The 19,904-nt window shown below is 41.1% G+C and overlaps 1 protein-coding gene across 1 annotated transcript in view; it reads right to left on the bottom strand.

Annotated features, from left to right (window-relative positions):
* Positions 1-19,904, bottom strand: part of VMP1 (vacuole membrane protein 1) — a 67,183-nt gene that overhangs the window by 39,108 nt on the left and 8,171 nt on the right. The window contains exons 3-6 of the mRNA XM_062617159.1: positions 18,995-19,096; positions 16,813-16,945; positions 14,339-14,429; positions 12,363-12,473 (exon numbers count right to left, since the gene is read on the bottom strand). Of these exons, the coding sequence (XP_062473143.1) occupies positions 12,363-12,473; positions 14,339-14,429; positions 16,813-16,945; positions 18,995-19,070 (411 nt within the window). The 5' untranslated portion in view covers positions 19,071-19,096. The remainder of the gene's footprint in view (positions 1-12,362; positions 12,474-14,338; positions 14,430-16,812; positions 16,946-18,994; positions 19,097-19,904) is intronic.

A 19,904-nucleotide genomic window follows, 5' to 3' on the forward strand; every position in this document is an offset into this window, starting at 1 on the left:
TAGAGCAGGTGTTTTCCCTACTGCTGCTTTTAGAGGATGGAGGCATTCAAATTCTATATTACATTTTTCTTTAATGACTGGTCCTTTACAACGCCTTACAGTGAATTCCTTAACTTTTGGGTACTCCTCCAAAAAGCAGCTGCTTATTTTGTGCCAGTTTGCTGCATATACACAAGAATGATCTTTCTGCTGTTTGCTGAAATTGGTTTGAAATAGAATTCAAAACTTAAACCTTATTTAAATGCCATATAACTGAATTACTTCTAGTCTCCATCTTACAGGAAAACATTATTTCAGAGAGACCTCCAAATAAAACTAGCACACAAATCTATTCAAGAATTGAATTGCTACATATTTAAAAAAACCTGAAAGAATTGCCATTATTTTAATACAATAGAAGTGAGAAGCAATTCTAATAGTCTACGGCCTGAACCCTAGACTTGTAGCTAAAAATGAAATCCCTTCGCAAAAGGTCAGGGAAGCATTGTCTGGGAAAGAAGGAAAAGTACGGAAAGGAACTAAGAAGAAAAGTACTGAATTGAACCAAATCTTTCCATAAAGTTGCAGATTTAAAGAAATCTTCAAGTTTTCTTTATGTGCAGATCAAATTACACAAAGCTTGACTTCTGCTATTAATTATTTCATGGGTTTTAACATCATGTTGGGAAACGTATTGTCAACTATTTTCTTTTACGTTTTTTCCCTTAAATGAGTCATATTTATTAGACCAATAAGGGACCCACCCAAATCAAAGCTAAATTTCTTACAGAAGAGTGAGCGTGATAAAACCTCAGCACTGCCATTCCCCTGCACAGCGCTTCCAAAGCTCACTTTGAAATGTAGGAGCCAGAGATGTATGCAGAGGACCCTGCAGGTTTCATTTGCACATTAAAGGGTGAAATTCCACAGGAGGCCTCACATAAAAGGTGAATCCATTGCTTTTTCTAGACTTGCTGGGAAAAGATTTCAGTTGGGTTCAGTCACATCAACATTTCAGGTCAGAGTGGAGAGACCAGAGCACTGGACTTATGCAATTACATTGACACTGTGATCTTCTAGTGGCAGTGAAACAAGAATGTTGGAGAAAAACACCCCAAACCAGTTGTATTTTCTGTATGACAGTTGTGACTACTGTTGTCACATGTAAACAATGCAAACCAAAACCATTCTTATGGCATGCAATCAGTACAAGCCAAGCTGCTCTGATACCAAACAAATTCTTTTATTTATTCCTTGTTATGGGAGAATAATTCAAAGTGCTTTGGGTTACATGAATACACAGATAGACACAGCCTGCTGAGATGGTAAGGCACAGTCTGTCTTGCCAAAGGTTCATTGAAGTAAGACTGAAAAAGAAGGGATCCAGAAGTTGATACACAAAAGTGATTTTGATATGGAATGGAGAACAAAGAATGGATGAATGAACCTATGACTAATAAGATATAGTATTGACATTTCTATAGGCCTCAGAGGCAGTGAACTCCTTTTTGGTGCTTGTAGCAAGATCATCGCCGTCCCCAGCAGGTTCATATCTAAACAAAACCCACATCTCTTTTACTCAGTGAGGACAGACGCAAAGAGAGTAGAAACTTTCCTAAAATGGTCAAGTACATTCATAGCAAACCTGGGAACCTCTTTCTCCACCGTACGCTGAAATTTAGGGACCTTGATCCCAAGCCCTGCTTGCCCCTCCCCAGCTGGACAGATACCTTGGGGCAAAACAGGTCTCAAGCCATCTTCTTAAATGAATGGTTTTCACCAGTAGAAATTTGCAATAAAACGCTCTTGAATAGCAAATCTGCATGGAGGAAATCCCCACTGTACTTGAGTTGTACATGACCACTTCCTATGTTCCCCTGAGAGTAAGGGTAAGGTTGCTGCCAAGGCAGTGAGATACGGTGTGTGAATTAAGTACAGTTTTCAGTTCCACAAAATTTGGAAGACATACCCAGGTACAGTCTAACTACAGCCAGCTGCAATGGGAGACTTGGTTTCAGTTTTACAATAGTAAGAGACAAATTTAACCATGACTATAGCAAGGCCTCCACCCCCTTGCAAGGTTTCAGTGTTGGCATTACCAGCATTTCTTCTCAAACTGCACACCGGGTGTACAAAGACAAGATACAACTGCAGGACAGCAAGGAATGACAAAATGCCTAACTGGAGACTGCTTGCTCCATGAGCATCTTAGAATCATGGAATGATAGAATCAGATAGGTTGCAAAAGACCTTTAAGATCATCAAGTCCAACCTCTACCCCAGCACTGCCAAGACTGCCACTAAACCATGGTACTAAGGGCCTCATCTGCAGGTTTTTTGAACACTTCCAGCAATGGTGATTCCAGCACTGCCCTGGACTGTCTGTTCCAATGCCTGAGCACCCTATGCAGAAGGAACTGTTCCTAGGACAAGGGGTAACACTATATCAAATCTAAACAGGGGAAGTTTAGATTTGATATAAGGAGGAAATTCTTTACTGTAAGGGTGGTGAGGCACTGGAATGGGTTGCCCAGGGAGGTTGTGAATGCTCCATCCCTGGCAGCGTTCAAGGCCAGGTTGGACGAGGCCTTGGGTGATGTGGTTTAGTGTGAGGTGTCCCTGCCCATGGCAGGGGGGTTGGAACTGGATGATCTTAAGGTCCTTTCCAACCCTAACTATTCTATGATTCTAATATCTAAATCTAAACCTCTCCTGGCACAGCAGTTTCCCCTCAACAGAGCTGCCATCCTTGAAATGGCCTAATGGTCTCCAAACATTGCCTCGTGTTAATAGAGCTCTCCCAGTACCAACAGATATCTGCAAAAGGAAAGATTTTATGAGTAACCAATGGAAAAAAAGGCATTTCACAAAGCAGCTGTAAACGGCCAATGAGCCACCTGAACACTATGCCAACTGGACACAATTCTTCCACTGCAATGTAAACAATTCTATAATGGAAAAAAGTTGGAGTTATGGAACCCACAGAAGCCACATTTTAACTGGAATAAGAAATAAAGCATAGACGGTTCACTTAGAGTGATGAAGTGTGGAGCACTGGAACTTGGAGTCAGCCAAAGGAAAGCAGAAGAATCCTGTGTCCTCCTCTGGCAGCGCAGCCCGGCTGTCCTGCTAGTCAAATGGACAACATCGAGAGCTTGGCAAGCTGCATGCAACATCTCCAACATCTGCTTTTGTTCTAGCTCAGCTAGGAAAGCTTACACAGAGCAATATACTTTCACAAAGCCGTGGTTACCAAGCACCTCAAAACAATGGCTGGCTAAACAGGACTGGTTGCAATGAGGGTGGGGGATCGGGAAGAGTGGGAGGGTCACTGCATGTTTCATAATGGAGGTACCATTTTGCTTTATATTTAGCAATAGTGGTGGTTTAACTCTGCATGGAACACGGAACCAACTTCAAATGGGCTTTAGGTGCCACCTTTGGAAACTCCCAGTCAATTTACACTCTCATGTTTTCTCTGTGCTCCTTCCTGCACCAGAAGGATTGATTCTCATGCAATTTTTTAATCCTCCTCACAAACAATACCTCCTTCACCCTCTCCTCCTCCTTCCCCACACAGGGCCACAGAAAATACTCTGAGTGTTTTGCCTCTGCAGTAGCTCAGTTTATTTTAACACCTTAGGAAAACCTCTATGATATCCCCTCTTTGACTCTAACTACACCTTTACCTTTGAAAAGAGCCTTTGCAAACCAGCTTCAAACCCTGTCATACCAGACAACAAATAATATACGCAGGCGATTTAGTAGACATGCTGCTTGCCAAACCAGGAAGAGTTGCTGAAATTCAAGGCATGTAAGATCCTGAACACCAACTGTCTTTCCGTCACCCTCTTCCAATGATTTTTTTTCCTCCTTTCTCTTTTAAGTTGCAGGAGGCACTAACAAGGGTGAACAGAGAAGAAACTGAGAAACATTCTGCTGACTCGAGTGAGAAACATTTGCTTGCCACTACTGACGACCAGAAGGAGCCTGTGGTTAGGCTGGAATGTGATTTGTTAGAAATAGCTGTACAATTTAGAATCAAACAAGACAAGATCTGGTCATCAAGATCAACTCAACATAAATCCATTTTTAGCAATAGTAGTTTAGGGGAGTTTGGAAATCCCTATCTAGACAACCCTAATGCCTCACAGAAGGTAACTTCGAACTCTTGAACCCCCCAAGTTAAAATAGACACTGCTAAACCACAGAAATAAATTTAAATCCTGTATCATGAGATTTTTAGAAAGTGCAATCTTTTAATCTATAATTTATGCTTGGAAATTCATCAGTGCAAGTAGAAAGAGACGGCAGGCACATGTAAAAGAAAAATCAAGAATTTAAAACCCACAGAAACATGCTGATATGTATAATCCTCACAACAGAGGAATTTTCACCGTAAGGAAAAATGACTGAATATCCAGTTAAAAGTTAGTAATCTTTTCACATTATTAACCATTCTGTGCACCTAGACTGTGAACATAATAACATCTATAAACAAACTCCATATCAAGCGTTGGTTTCTCACATGCCCCTTCACAGCACAGCCATCCTGCTGAAGTGATACGAGCACAAGAACAACTCCATCTAATTTTAACCTTTTATTTTGGGGGAAGATACAATTTTAGACTGGCTCTAACTTAGAAACATTTCACAAAGAAAAGTGATACGTCTGCCAGCAAGAAAATATTACACTGAACTCACTGCTGAACTTCATGCACTAAAAATCTGCTTCCCTCCATGGATACACTGCTTTTCATACTGGGTTCAAGACTCAGCCCCTCACAGGGGGGAAACGTGTCATGCTATTTGATTAAGATAAATTGAAAAAGTAGAAGCTTGCTTCTCATGGGAAACATCCTGCAAGTGTTGCCCCAGGCTGCGACTCATCTCATACTTATCTATGGAGTCAGTACACCTCTCAAGAAAGTAACACTGCATTACAACATCTTTTATATCCTCAAGAGCAGTGGACAACTACCCACAAAGAAAACTGCTCTGTGATTAAGAGGGGAAAGCTTGATTTGGAGGTGACCATTAAATATGTCAATCTAGACTGTCTGTCTGTGTTACAAGATTAAAGTGTCTCGTGATTTTATACAATGTCTGGTATGAAGTGCTGGCTGTACAACGGGGCTCAGAATGAAGAAGGATCCTGTACCTAGGGCATCCTCAAGTGACACAAACATCCATCAAGTGGTCAGGGCTAGTTTTAGCACATTGTCACGGCATTTCAAGAGATGCATTAATTTTACAATCATGTGTCTGTTAGCAAGTTTCTATTCCCACTTCAGTCAAGCCTTGCCCCACATCACAAAGCTGATGGAAATTCCAAACGATGAGCCAAAAGCTCTGAATATGACTGAACAAAAACCACTGAGGGAGCAGGCACGTGGTACCATTGCATGTACAACAGTGCCACGTTGCTGCTTTGAGGAATAACACAAAAAGCAGATATTTTGTAAGCCTGTACCCACACTACATTCTGTAGGAGCAAATAGACTGATGTCAGGAAAAGGCAAAATTGGAAGCATACAACTTTATACTCCGGTGCTGACAGAAGACAAACATAATCTGTCAGCATTCTCTCCTTGCCCTTTCCTAGCTATCCACTCATTATTTCTGAAGAATAAATCACAGCATCTATTCAAATTGACATTAGCAGTGATGATTTGCCTTAATGGCTCTAATTGGAGCTTGTCTTGCTATCATTATTTCCAACCTATTCAAGGAAGCAGTGACATGAAAAGTGTAAAGTTCAGGCTGTGCATTAAAAAAAGAGAGCAGAAACTCCCAGGGAACACATGAGGAGATAGCACAATGTGACCTCCCAGCAGAGTTATGAGATGCAGAACCAGGGAGAAGGAAGTCAAGAGCAGATAATGAAAACAAGGTGTCAGAATCTAAAAGGTAAAGTCCAACAACCTTCAAAAGGGAGAAGAAGGTGTACTGATCACCTAACTCCTCAGCTCAGTACAAGTTTAAATCACTACACCTGGCCAAGATGCTCAATACAGCTTAAATATTAATATGACATTGATATTTTGTGGGGTTCTGGCAAGTCAAAGTAAGGTATCTAAGACTGCACAGATGGAGGTGCTTCACATTCGCAGCTTCTTACCACAGTTCCAGCTTCAGATAAACCACCCAGACTGACGTACGCCACTTCCAGCAGCACTGGAAGCCATACATGGAACTCGCAGCCACACCACGTCGGGCTGACTCGTGAGGTCCAGCAATTCACAGTGGGGCAATACAGGAGGTTATTGCTTCCAGCTGATCCAGCCCCTCAGCCAGAGGTTACCACCTGGGAGCAGGACAGGGGACTGGCAGTGTCTGCTTGGCAGTCGCCAGGCTTGCACTCAGCCGAACTTACAGCACCATCGGTTTCAACTCACGTTAACACACCAGACTGAGGACTTAGCCCAAAGTCCCCAACCTCCCAGCCTGAGCTGCAGCAGCTGAAGGGATTGCTCTTCCACAGCATAATCTAAACCAGAGGCGTTGGGTTTATTCCACACAGGTATGGATATCCAACACACAGAAGCACAACGGGTGCATGCAGAGGGACTAAGACACCAAATGAGTACTTTTCTCCTTGAAAATACCATTTTTAATCTCAGATTTTCTAAATGCATGCAAACCCCCAGATGATTGCAGAAACACTCAGGTTACACAACTAACCTGGCAACAGTTCAATTCACTGGCCCCTTCATCACTGTATTATTAACATTAATGCTTAAGCAGAACAGAGCCCATGAGCAGGTGTTCCCTTCAAGAGACGGTTAGCAAAAGTGATTATTATTTTGAAGTTCTGTGTTGATTCAAGTATTCCAGGATGTTTCAGTTCATTGTAGAAAGCTCAGGACAGCTGGAGGAAGTAGGTTTAAAGGCATGAAGGAAACAAATGAGAGAGGAAGAGTCACAACCCTCGCACAAAGAGGATCCACTTCAACTTATTTCAGAATTGATTTCTGTCTTCTGCACGCACTGTGTGTTTTTCTTTCAGCCTCCTTAACAGGCCAATAGCAATCTCTGTGCTCAGATTACTAGAAGTTGACAAGTGAATCAAAGAACAGCAGGGACTGGAAAGGAACACTTCACTTAGCAAAAATAATTCAGGGCTGGGAAAGGGAGCACTGCTGCACCCTCCCACCTGGCCGGGGCAGCTCGGCTTTTGTTTCTCTTTTTCCTTTACACACAGAACCCATAGTGTTCTGGGTTACTCATGCTAGTTTTGAACCATCCACGTGGAAAGAGCAAAACTGCTCCTGAAGCTGACAATCACTATGAAAACACTCCTGTATTAAAGTCATGAATCAATAAATGGAGGGGAAAAACAAGATAATAAGCTCCATGGATTTCCAAGCTTTTCTGCATATTTCATGAAAGTGGAGTAAGCTCCATTGTGTAAGCTCTTCTTTTTAGAAGCACTTTGGTAATTTCAGCAGGAGCCTCCTTACAAGCTCAGCTCCTGGAATCAGATTAGAAAGAGAATTCAGGTTTATTTTTAAAAGGTTTCAGTAGTCCTGTCAGGAAGAGGGGGTTTTGATTTGTGGTTTGGGTTTTTTTAAATTATGGGGTTTATTTTTAATTACTTTGAGATCCTTTTGTTTAAAGCTGATGAGGTCACTATTGCACAAGGTGTCTGGATTTTAAACCTTCAGATTCTAACCTAACCCGGTTCAGACAGGGCCAAAGTACAACACATTTCAGCTGCAAACCACCACACAAAAGCGGTGAGAGCCAGAACGTGCCAAAGCCAAACCCTGGAACCAATTCAGAACAAAAGCAAGACACCGAACCCTCAAGCCCAAATAGACTCAAGCTGGTTTCCTAAAGCCAGCTCTGTCAGTAAGGACACTATTTCTAATTCACTTCTCTTTAAAGGCAGTTTTCCATTCTTTTCCATGGCCTAAAAGTATTGCTATGCTCTCTTGCAGACTGCTACAGAACACCCCAGAGGAAGAGCTGACAAACACACACATTACAGTTCTGAAGAAATCCGAACTCTCGTGTGACACCCCTCCGCCCCAAACATTCCTACTGCACCTCACGTTTCCTGTTTGTGTTAGTCCACAACCCGGCCACCAGCAAAAGCCTTTTCAGCAGTTGCTCCACTTGGCTCTGTCAGCAAGCAAGCAGAGATCCACATTTCAGACACAAAAACACACACAGCCAAAGCTCGCGCCGCACTTTTGACCTGCGTGGAACTTGCTTCCATTCATCCCCCTCCAATACAGATGTTAACAGACCGGCCGCAGAGGGGGTGTTTATCACCCGCTTCCTGAGCAAGACTTTGCCATGGGCATTCATTAATTCTAAGCCCATTTTGTTTGCCCCAGCCTCATCTTTTGCAATCCATTTACCAGAGCTGAACTGAAACCAGATCACGAGACAGAGCATTGCATGAAGATGGCAATGGCAGCGGGTCCCAACCCGGCACTCCACCTAGTGTTCCTTGGTCCAGTGCCCTCCAGCAGCTTGTTCATTTCACTCTGTGGCAGCAAACTGACCTCTCCAAGACACACAAACACACGAAATTCCTGATGAGTTATCCTCAGTCATCTTCTTTTGGTAACTGAGTGACTCGTGCCATTTATGCTTTAACACACCACCAAGAGAAAACATCTCAGGACTAAGAGGAAAAAGCTGTGTGCTGCTAAACCCAGTGTTTAGAGTCATTAATCATAACAGCTTTATTTCCTACAGAACTAGATCATGATTACTATTTTTAAAATGCTGTTTCTAAAGAATTGTGAAAAACCTTTCATGGACTTTGGGAAAAAAAGCCAGCAGCCTTGTTTTCAAAGTGTCAGAATAAAAAGGGTTCTTGGAAGAGTGGCCTGCTTCCCTATTCCTGCACTGCAGACCTGCTCTGTGCCAGCCCTTAGCTCAGTGCTGATTTGCAGCATGAGAACTGTTTCCCAAAAAGACATGTAAAATTCTACATTTAGTGCTGACTACAACTAAGGAAGCAACATTAAACTAGGAACCAAGACAGCAGAGAGTGTTCAGACCCTTTATAACACAGAGCTCTCAAATCACAGAAACAGCAATAAAAAGCCTATTATCAAACTAACAAAATTGACCTTTCCCTCCTACAGGGGTGTTCTGGTGACCAGCAAAATCCAAATCAGATGTGAACCAGAATTAACCAGGGGCAGTAACATCTCTCCGCACTGGGACTGCTTTTAAAGCTACTTCAAGCAAACTGTTTCCAAGCACTCTCCTTCTCAGCTAACCCCAGGATCTCTTCTGGCACTTGGAATTCACACTGCTCCAAAGAGCTGCTGGTGAGAGCTGCTCAGAAGAATCCAGACAAATGACAGTTTTCAACATTGGAAAAACAGCTAACGAAGCCAGGGAAAGCAAACAGCCAGAGTCATTCATATACTGCATCTGTTGCATAACTACCTCTGTGATTTGCCCAGCTAACAGGCTGTGCCTGTGAACAGTTTGATGTGGAAACAGTCGCAGGCAGTAACTGGAGGGCTCTATTTAGGAGAGGTGCACCTGTGTCGCAGCTGCAGCACTGAGGCTCACTGTCTGAGCAGGTGCCCACATGCCATCAATTCCTACCCCTTGGCCCTTCATGGCAGAGACAATGCTGCAAGCCTCAGCAAGAGCTCTGCAGCACATGGGTGGGCCCGAGAGCATTGTTCTCCAAGCATGTAATTGCATTCCCAACAATCTCACTGTACATACACATTTAAAATGAGCAATTAATTAAAAGCAATTTTGAAAACACTTACTGAGCCTGTTCTCTATTGCCAGCAAATCCAGGCACTAAAGCAGAAGAGGATGTGCTGGTTTGTAACTTTTCATTTCTTTGAATCAAGAGAAGAATAAGTTTTACCATAAAGAAGAACTGTGATTAAAGCATAGGGAACATGAAAAGTAGATACAGAGTAATGTAAGAGTTAACATAGCAAGTTACCAGGTTAACGTGTTGGATTTTGAGAGACAACTGCTGAACAACTAACAAAGCAAAATAGTTTAAAACTCCTCTTTTTGGAAGCTGGACAGCCTAATTGCATTGTTTCCAGATGGGTTAAATCCAGAATACCATTCTGAAATAATTTACCACTAAAAGATGCATCAACAGCTTTAAGTTAATACTCCATGTTCCCGTTCAGACAAGGCATAGGCCCAAATTGAGGAGCTACGAAGCAGTGTATTACTACATTGATAGCTTATTACACACACATATTGCTGATGCGGCTGTATTGACAACATTATCAGTCCAGATCCTTATAATGGCAACACCCGACAGGACAGCTCTGTTTTTACAGCCCCAGTGCCATCTAGTGGCTACAAAGCCACATAAATTCCCCCAAATTATGAACTGTTGGGTGCTCAGACAAGCCTTCAGTGCACAGAAAGTGCTGACTGTGCTTAATTCGATCACAGATCACTAAATCCTGCACAGGGGAAAAGAGGAAAACGAATCCCTGCTTCTCTTACACTCAGTGCCTTCACGGAGTTCCCTCAGAGTAACAGAAACATGCCTTAGGTATTTAAAACTAACAACTATTTCTCCTGCAGTGCTACACATTATATACTGGTCATACAGCTTTATTACATTATATTCTATAACCACTTTCTAATTATCCAGTGCCATCTACTTTGTCTGGTTTTTATGCCTCCTAACAAAGATTTGTAAAACCTTCCCTCCTATGTTCCAAATAGATACCTTTACTCTCACAATATTAAACTAAATTTCATTTCCTAGGTGATACACCTCCCTGTAGTCTTTGGAAGGCTGTTCACCTCCTATACACCCACCATAAGCTATATTGATAAGCCAACAGAGAAGCTGTATTTTGTATAGACATTATTTTAATGTGAACTCAGGTCAAGGCTTAAATATATCCACTAACTTTGCATATCCCACAGGGAAAGGTAAATGATGTGTTATGGAATTTAATTTGATTTCTAGTAAAGTAATTTAGAACTATTTAAACACCTGGATTGTTGAATACAGAGCAAAAGAAAGGTCAACTAATTCCACCTTCTTTTAGAAAAGAGGTGGTGCTGTCTTAAGAAGACCTCTTTATGTGAGAAAAATCATCTTGGAGTGGCCTAGGGTATAAAATAAAAGCAGTTTTGCTGCCCTCTCTCTGTCCTGCTGCATAGGCTGGCAGAGGACCCGAAGTGAGCTGAGTTTGACAAGCTCACCTCACACATCACTCGATGATGATTTGCCTCTGCAGCGAGGCAGAGCACCTGGTTTCAGGAGTGATGATTTTGACTGATTCTCCCTCTGTGCAGCGCATGTGTCTTACTGTCCCCAAGCTATCAACAGCATCATCTCCAAGTCAGAAAAATCCATGTATTGCCAATTCACTGCTGTCTAATAACCATCCAGTGTTACATAAAAATGTTTAGACACTGTATTCATTAGCTTTACTGAATGTTCATTTCCAATCATTTAGACTGACAGCAATATTTTTGCCTAGAAGGCTATGCATGCATAAACTTATTTCTGTTTAGCAGTAACTTCCTTTCTCTTGTACCTTCTGCCTCTGCAGTCTTTAGGAAAGAATCTACACTAAGAGCAAGGCTATGACTTGCTAATGCAAATGCAGCCCATGCAGATGCCATTTGATCTAACAGGCACTGCCCTGCTGTGTGGAAAAGCACGAGTTTCTTGTTTCTTGTAGTGTTTTCTGTGTTATTGTTAATGATTAAAGCAGTTCTGAAAGTAAACATCTTTAATTGTTCAAAATACAAGATGACATTTGTTGCATAAACTGGTTTTAATTATCTTGTGGCCATGAATCCTTTTCTTAAATCCAGGACAGTGGTTTCATAAACAAGGAATTAATCCAATGGCCAAAAGCAAAACACACCCAAACATTTCCCTGTCTTTCCTAGCTAAGTTGAGAAAACAACCTCATATAACATTTCAGAACAGGTATTATCTTCGTAGTCATTTTTCTTGCTATTATTTTCAAAGCAAAATCAATACTTTAGCATAGCTGCTTATTTCAGCTGTTTCAGCTAGAAATGACCATTTCAAGCCACCAAAAAGAGTATGCTGTAAAATTTTAAACGGAAACATTGGAGCTGCACACAGGCCAGAAAATGTATCATTTAAATCAGGAAATCAGAGGATAGAGCATGCAGATTCTGACTCATTGTTTCAAATGAGGATTAACAACAGTTCAACAAACGTATCATATACAAACTACAAAACAAGGTTATACAGCATAGAATATTAAGAGCATTTGCTAGAGCCCAGGAACATTGCACCAAGTATTTATTTTCCTTCAGAAGTACTTAACATTAAGGACTCATGGAATATTCTTTATTCACATACTTTAAAATATGCAACAATAACCTGATTCAGAAAGAACATGGTATGGAAATATACTTACCAAATAGAGCAGAAAGGTGTGGAGACCTGTTCCAAGTCCAACAGAGGACAGAATGCCCAGTCCTACCCAGTAGGCACACCAGAAGAACTTCTTCTCCATGTATCGCACATACTGAAAAAGAGAAGTCACAGAAGAGAAAGAAAAACCAAGAATGGTGATATCTCCTCGGGGAGAAAGTTAAAGCTACAGAGTTATCTAGATTACAGTTGAAACAAAATCCCAGATACTTCTATTTGCAATTTATTACAATTACAGCACAGCCATGTAGAGAAAAGAGAGTACTTCAAAAGGAAAAGCTCACATGCCTTAGATTCAGCAAGTTTCCAAGAAGATAAATGAAAAGCTCAGGCGTATGAGATGTGAGCAAGGAGCAGCAAGCCCCAGTGTCTACTAGAGCCCAAGCAGTGAGCACACAGCTCAGGGAATTGCCTGAGCAGATTAAATAAAGAATTAACTGAATTCTTAGAATTAACTGCACTCTCAATGTGTTGAATGCTTTATCTTGAATTAACAGCACTTTCAGTCTGTTGAACGCTTTATCTTGGACCAGTGAGTAATCAGGTTTGTTACTTTTAAGAAAAGATTAAAATGTTGGTTGTGTGTTGCACACATAAATGAGGGATTATGGGGAAGTCACAGCAAATTCTGGACATAAAAAGTCCACTTGGGTACACTGGAGAAACAGGAGACAGTATCCCCCTCCCACTGCCACGAGAGCAATGTGAAGGGGATGAGCCAGGTCATCAACTTCTCTGCATCAGAGCCCCAAGAAGAGGTGCCATGTTATACTATCTAGGTTTGTTCCTAACAGGCTCAAGGAACCCTTGAGCATCACTGCTCAGCCATGCCTTGGCGCAGAGGAGGTCCAGCAGCCAGTCCAGTGCCCATGCGCCCCAACACCAGTTTGCAAGAGCCATCTAGTGGCAAATGTTGAACGTGTCACACTCCAGCCTTCATGCTGACAAAGCCACCAACCAAGGCAGTTTTTAATGAACTGCTTCATGGCGTTTGTGCACCAGGAACAGGACACCAATTTACCATCTACCAACTTGCTCTGCGTGTAAGTGCTTAGATCTCAAGCGTGGGATTGAGCGAGCAAGAACGTGATGAGCTGAAGCAACTCATTTCCTTGCACTGCAAGACCCATCCTGGGAAGCCAGGATTCATGTTCCAGCCCCAAGTGTCCCTCAGGCAGTAGCACACCAGAGCAGTTTGTATGTAGCAAGTTCTCTGAGACTGGGAACCTGCCGATTTCAGAGTCAGAGTGGAAAGACGATTCAGCTGCACAAGGAAACACTCTGCAAGGTTTAAAACAGCTGTCTGCCCTCAGGGAAAACTCAAAGAGAAAAGGGGAGAGGAAAAGTGCAGACAACACTATCACCTCATGCTTTAGCAATGGCTTACACTTCAAAGGATGCAAAAGCATCAGTCTTCACGTACACCAAAGCACAAAAAAAGGTTTTAAACAACCATATGAAAACAATGGGGGTATGAGAAGCATCACAGAAACAGATTTAAACCATGAAACCATTTTATATCTAGAACTATGCTTATCCTAGCTGGTCAGAAGGCCCTTCCAAAGAAGCAGATAAAACATTTATTTGGAACCCAAAAGTTCTATTATGACTCAATTTAACACTGTGTCTCAAGAGCTCACACCACTATTAAAAGCTTGTTAACAGCAGATGTGAAGGGGGGCTGCAGCATCAGAGGTGTGCTTATTCGGGAACAGATGAGAAGTGGAACACCTACAGGCATAACAGAATAGATCAAACGATACAGCTCATCATTCCCCATCTCTGAAACACAACTCATCCACACACAACAGAGAGGAGTCATGACATGAGAAACAAATATCCTTAGTGAGTAGGAGTTCAAAAGATACATTACTATTTCATGGAGACCCCATTCAATTACCAGGACACCCAGGGACAGAAAGCATTATCACTAAGGAAGGTAACTTGAAATCCTCGTACCTGTTGATGTGTTCCTTCAATGCAATACGTAGCTGTGAGCACTGCGAGCATCAGTAAAAAAGCCACCAAGATACTTCGCCGATGCCACAATCTTAAAAAACAAATGGCAGTTAGGGGGTTTTCATAATTTAGCACACATTTCAAAGTAACTGAAGTTATCCCACAGTCTGGGTCTGTGTGGATGCAGCCAGCAGGGACAGTAACAGCTGACAAGTTTGCTTGAAAATAAAAGCATAAACGTCCCCAAGAAAAAAAAAAAATCTCCGGACCCTTTGGTCCTTAAGGAAAAAATCTCTGCTTTGCTGTCAAATGAGATCAAAGTTTGTGGGGTTTTGTCGGGGGGGGGGGGGGAAGGAGAGGGGTTTGCTTGTTTGGGTTTGGTTTTGTTTTTTAATAAAAGCAAAATAACCACCTGAAAATAAACACAACCTGAAAACAAATAATCCAGCTTCTGCAGCCAAGATTGTCCCAAACACAGCGCCACCACCAACATCCATGATTAAGCAAAGTGCAATGCAGGCATTGCACTGGTCCTGCACAAGGGATGAGCAGTGGGTGGAACACAAGTGCCAATTTCACACTGGGTACTGGTGGGTAGAACCACACTGACAGCAAGAAGAACAAACTTTACACTATTTTGGTTCCCCTGATGTATTGAAATTAATCTCTCTTAACAGCTCAAAATTTAATAAATACATTTTTGCCAATTATTAAGCATAAGGAAGCTATTACAGTAAGGGGAGAAAAGTGTTTTCCTGTGGAAGCTGATACCCAAATACCTTTGAGCCTGTTAAGTTTTACATACACAGTCTGCTTGATGCGTATGTGGCCACACACAGCAAATTAGCAAATACATTTACTGTTTTCTGAGAAACACTTATTATACTGTCATTTAATGATATAAACTAGCAAGCACTAGGACCACTTACAAATCTCAGACATGAAATAGCAAACTCTGAAAGTAATTGATCTATTTAGACAGAAAAAGATAGAAGTGAGACATGTAATATAAGAGTCACAATGTTTGCTGTTAAGCAAGCTGAAAAAAACAGTGTAATTTTTGTTTCATTTTAAAATAATTTGTGCTGCTTATATTAGTATGACAATTGGATTTAAGTGATTGTCATAATTTAAATCACAATTTACTTACAGTGGAACACTGTCTATCTGAGGTCCAAACAGCTTATAATAGTCAATATTATTTTCTGCAAAGATATTGTCATGCTAATGCCAGACAATGTAAATGTGCTGCACAACAGAGGGTGCGAGCGCTATCTGTAACGGAATTTGATGTCTAGGAAGCCAGGTAATAGCTTAAAACAAGACCTCAAATGTTATCTCTGCTGGGTTTAAATAAATGCTTTAAGGTTGTCAGAAACGGCTAACACAAGACCCAATAAAACACTTCTTTAGAGCAACTCCTGATGATAGTTGAGGGAATGCACATAGTAAACCAAGCAGGTTTGGGGGTTAGGTTGGGCAGGGTGTAAAAGAGTGTTAAAGACTGCACTACATAAACCTGGTATTTTTCATACAAATAATTTCAGAAGATCAAAATGGAAAATGGAAGTTTCTCTCCATGGATCTTATGTGTCAGCTCCTCAGTCATAGGCCAGAAGGGTCAATGAGCATAGCCCATTACCACCAATGTCAGCTCATGCTGCAAAGGAGTGCTCCAATGGCTAGAATCACCCACAGTGATATTAGATCCTATCTTCCAACCGGGAAAATGACTGTAAACTCAATCCCAGACACAAGAGATTCCAGTAACCAACACAAGCACTAGAGTGGCTGCTACTCTTGGCTTTTGTTTGCCTTTTGACACTCTAAACCCTCTCAGTCCTTGTAGGTTAACAAACAGCTATGCATTTCAGCACTAGCAGGGGATGTTAGGACTGCTACTCACATGTTTCCTAACTGAAACAAAAACTTTTTATCCAGTGTGTAAATAATGCTTAAGGAAAGTGCTTTAATATATCATTTCTTCCTGTGAAATGGCCAACATAGCTTAGAAGCAAAGTCCTCTCTGCAGCATCATAAACAGCACTGCAAATTCCACATACTCCTGAACTCTGCCCTATTTGAAGATCATTCACCAACACTAGGACATACATTAATAGATCAGTACTTAACACTGTAGTCATAAGTACAATATATCTTGCCTTAAGGATCCCTAACCACTGACTCCTTCAAATTGCAATATTCAACTCTTCAGAAAGTAAGCTTGCAATTTTCCTCTACTGACACCTTACTGTATTTACACTTATGTAATTGAGGCAGAAGGTCTGAGTACACAGCTGCAAGTGGGAGATGTTCCAGCAGCCACCTTTAAGGTACAAAAATAAATATGTTTTCTGAAAGAAGAATTTTAAAGTTGTGAATCATCAGGGAAAGTGAGATGTCAGAATGACCTACTGAATCAGAGCATGGGTTTCCCCAGAACGCTTAGTAGAACTTAAAGAAATTATCTTTACTTTATGGTCCATTCCTTCAAGTTTATTAGAGTTTCCAGGAAAAAATACTGCAAGGTAACAAGCGGTTGTCTCCACAGTACAATATTCAACCTCTCTTCTCGGTCCCTTCGCTTCCGTTCACTCAAAGAGGAATCTGTAAATGGAAAGCAACAGAAATGTAAAGCACAGGCTGACAGTTCAGATCCCACCTCCCCCCAAACTATACTGACTTTTTTTTTCCCCTGCTTTGTTAGGCAGTTAATGTGAGCTCCCAATCATCTTTTCTACTCATCACAAAGCATTTGCTTCAAGTGCATCAGAAATCTGATGGCTTTCTCCTTCATGCAGCTGGCAACCATTCAAGAATCTATCTGGCCCAGGGTGCAAAAAGCCTGGTCTATCTGTTAGCCTTTATGCAAGGTACTGCGCTACCAGTTACAAATCAACTAATATGTCAGGCCAAATGCGACTCTATTCCCTGTACGGAGACCACATCTCACTTTGAACTTCTGAATTTGGCTCCCTTCCAAAGCTATGCTCAGACTCCTCCAATCAAACTAGATTGAATTACACATGATCCTTACACACTTCAGTCAGCATGCAACTGGGTAACAGCATCTGCCCTCCCAGTCAGGATCCTCAGGCCATAGCAAGCCTTGCCACACTGCTCAGCTTCTCCAAAAGGAGTCCACCAGAGAGGAAGCGAATCCTGCTTTTACATCACAGTCCTTCACTGGGCTGACACTGGTCATTTGCTTGCTTTCAACTGCAGTTAAAAGCAGCTTTGGTTATAAATGCAGACCTCAACACTGCTGTAACACCAGTCACTGTACACTGCCAGAACAGGTACAAAAGAAAGGTTCTAACAAAAAATGTGCCATTTTATGCTTACAGTACAGTCCAGATTAATAAAAACCCCAGCTATTTTATGGATGAGAATGGCTATCAGGCTAATGAGTGATAATAATTTTTAAAATTTTAAAGAAAATGAATTCTGAAATGAGAGAAAAATAACTCCGAAACAATGGAAAAATACTCAATAGTGCAAGTATCCAAACAGACACCAAGCTTGTTTTAAACATCATTTGCTACACAAAGTCAAAACACGTATCCTGTTTTGCATACATTTAAAGCAATGCAATAATATTCATAAATTTTAAATTTGTAAAAAGCTGTTGCATTTATAATATTAATCTCATCTGAATCCTCAGCATGATGTAGTATTTCAGTCTTACTCCAGTAATTGAAACATGCTGCCTTATCAGATGCTAATATTTACATAGAAATTGCATACCTCATCCGTCATAGTCCATTTGATTTTATATTCTTTAGCTGAACTAACAGAAATCTTACAATGGCAGATGCTGGATAACATCCACATTCCCTCACAGTTACAGAATGATTTAAGCCTTTAAGGCTTTGATTTGTTCCATACATACAGTTCCTCTCTAAATTTTGCTGTGTTCATTGCTTCATGAATTTCCATTCTCTACTTGTCTAATAAAAACGCTCCAACCTTGTTTTTTATGACCTTGTTTTTAGTAAAGGTCATAAAAGACAATGGTGTAAGACTGCAGACAACTTGAGAAATCACTTGGTTACAAAACTTAATTAAATATGGAACTGGCACATTGAAAGCTGAAAGAAAACAAGCCAAGATGAGGACAATTTCTGTGCTGTACTACACAGCACAGATAATTCAGAGACACAAGGCTCTTCGTGAAATGCTCTCAGGTTATTTTTCATGAATCCTAAACATTAACTTAAGCCTACTTCAGATGTACCAGTAGGAAAAACAGAGGCAAGGCTGGAGATGAAGCAGTTAAGGTTTTGTTGGTGATTTGTAATTGAAAACTAGTAAATTACAGTGAAGCTAAATGTCAACAGAAAAGCTAAAAAACTGGGAGACTAATAACTGGATTTCTCCCAGTGTAAAACAGATTTTTATTACCAAGTACTAACTTTCCAGTGCCAAAGGGTGGGGCTGGACAGTCAGACTTTGACAACCACGTATTTGCCAACATAGTTCAGCTTTCTAGCTCAGTTCTATTGCAGCCCCCATTGGTACCCAAGTCACCTTTACAGGGCTTACATCCAGAGGAACTATAGAGTAAGAACTCTGGAGGGAGAAAAGAGTGTAAAGAGAAAACTGAATGGAAATACATAGCATAAAGCTGAGAACATCAAGTCATTTTCCACCTACCTGTAAAGTTTCCATTGTGCTGTTCTTTGATCATTCCTACACGTCTCTGGTCACAATCTGTTCCATTCTCTGCCATTTCATAGATCAGTCAGGTATGGGGATCTTGCAGCAGAAGAAAACCAAAAAGCACAATGTCTCAATTTCTTGTTATAAAGACTCCATTTACTTCACAGTCAAAGGATACAGGCATACATCCAGCAGTTCTCCAAAGCCAAATCACAGTTATCCCACATTACACCACCAGAGAAAGTGATTCAATTCCCACAATGACAGAGATTAAAACAGTTCCACCTACAGAAATCTAAATTTTTTACTTAAATGACAAAACTCCCTCAATTTCAACAGTTGAACAAAAGCTTGTTAAACAACCTCTTCTACTACTCAGCTCACTGTTTGGGCTCCAGCAACAGCAGAGCTTCGCACAAACCTCAGTTCAATACTAACAGAGAGACACTTAAGTTTTGATTCTCATGTTAGAAAGTATCTATACTGACACTAAGCTTCCAGGTAGGTACTATGCAAACAGGCCTCAAAAACCTCACAGTCTAAAAAACTGGCCCTCAATATGGTAACTAAGATACAGAACTGCATCTCATGTTTTGCACAGTCTCATATCTCTAAACCAGGAAAGCTAAACCCTTCAGTAGATGAGAGCTCTCTGATGGAAAGCTGTTTCGAAAAGCATACATTCTGTCTGCTAGTTCAGCCAATGGTTAGATCAACCTTAAAAAGCCCCAAAGAACAGTTGTGGTATTCCTTATCCAGGAGAGTAAATAGCGAAATGATTGGAAGCCAGCATAAACTGGCATGTTGCAAGAGGTTTTTTCTCCTTAAAAACCAAACAAAACCTGAACAGCTGACAATACTTATGCAATCAAACACAAAGAAAGTAGCCAGTCAGACCCCTTGC

This window comes from Pezoporus occidentalis, unplaced genomic scaffold (genome assembly GCF_034315485.1).
Source record: "Pezoporus occidentalis ecotype Australia unplaced genomic scaffold, CSIRO_AGI_Poc_V1 ctg192, whole genome shotgun sequence".
In the NCBI taxonomy this organism is placed as follows: Eukaryota; Metazoa; Chordata; class Aves; order Psittaciformes; family Psittacidae; genus Pezoporus; species Pezoporus occidentalis.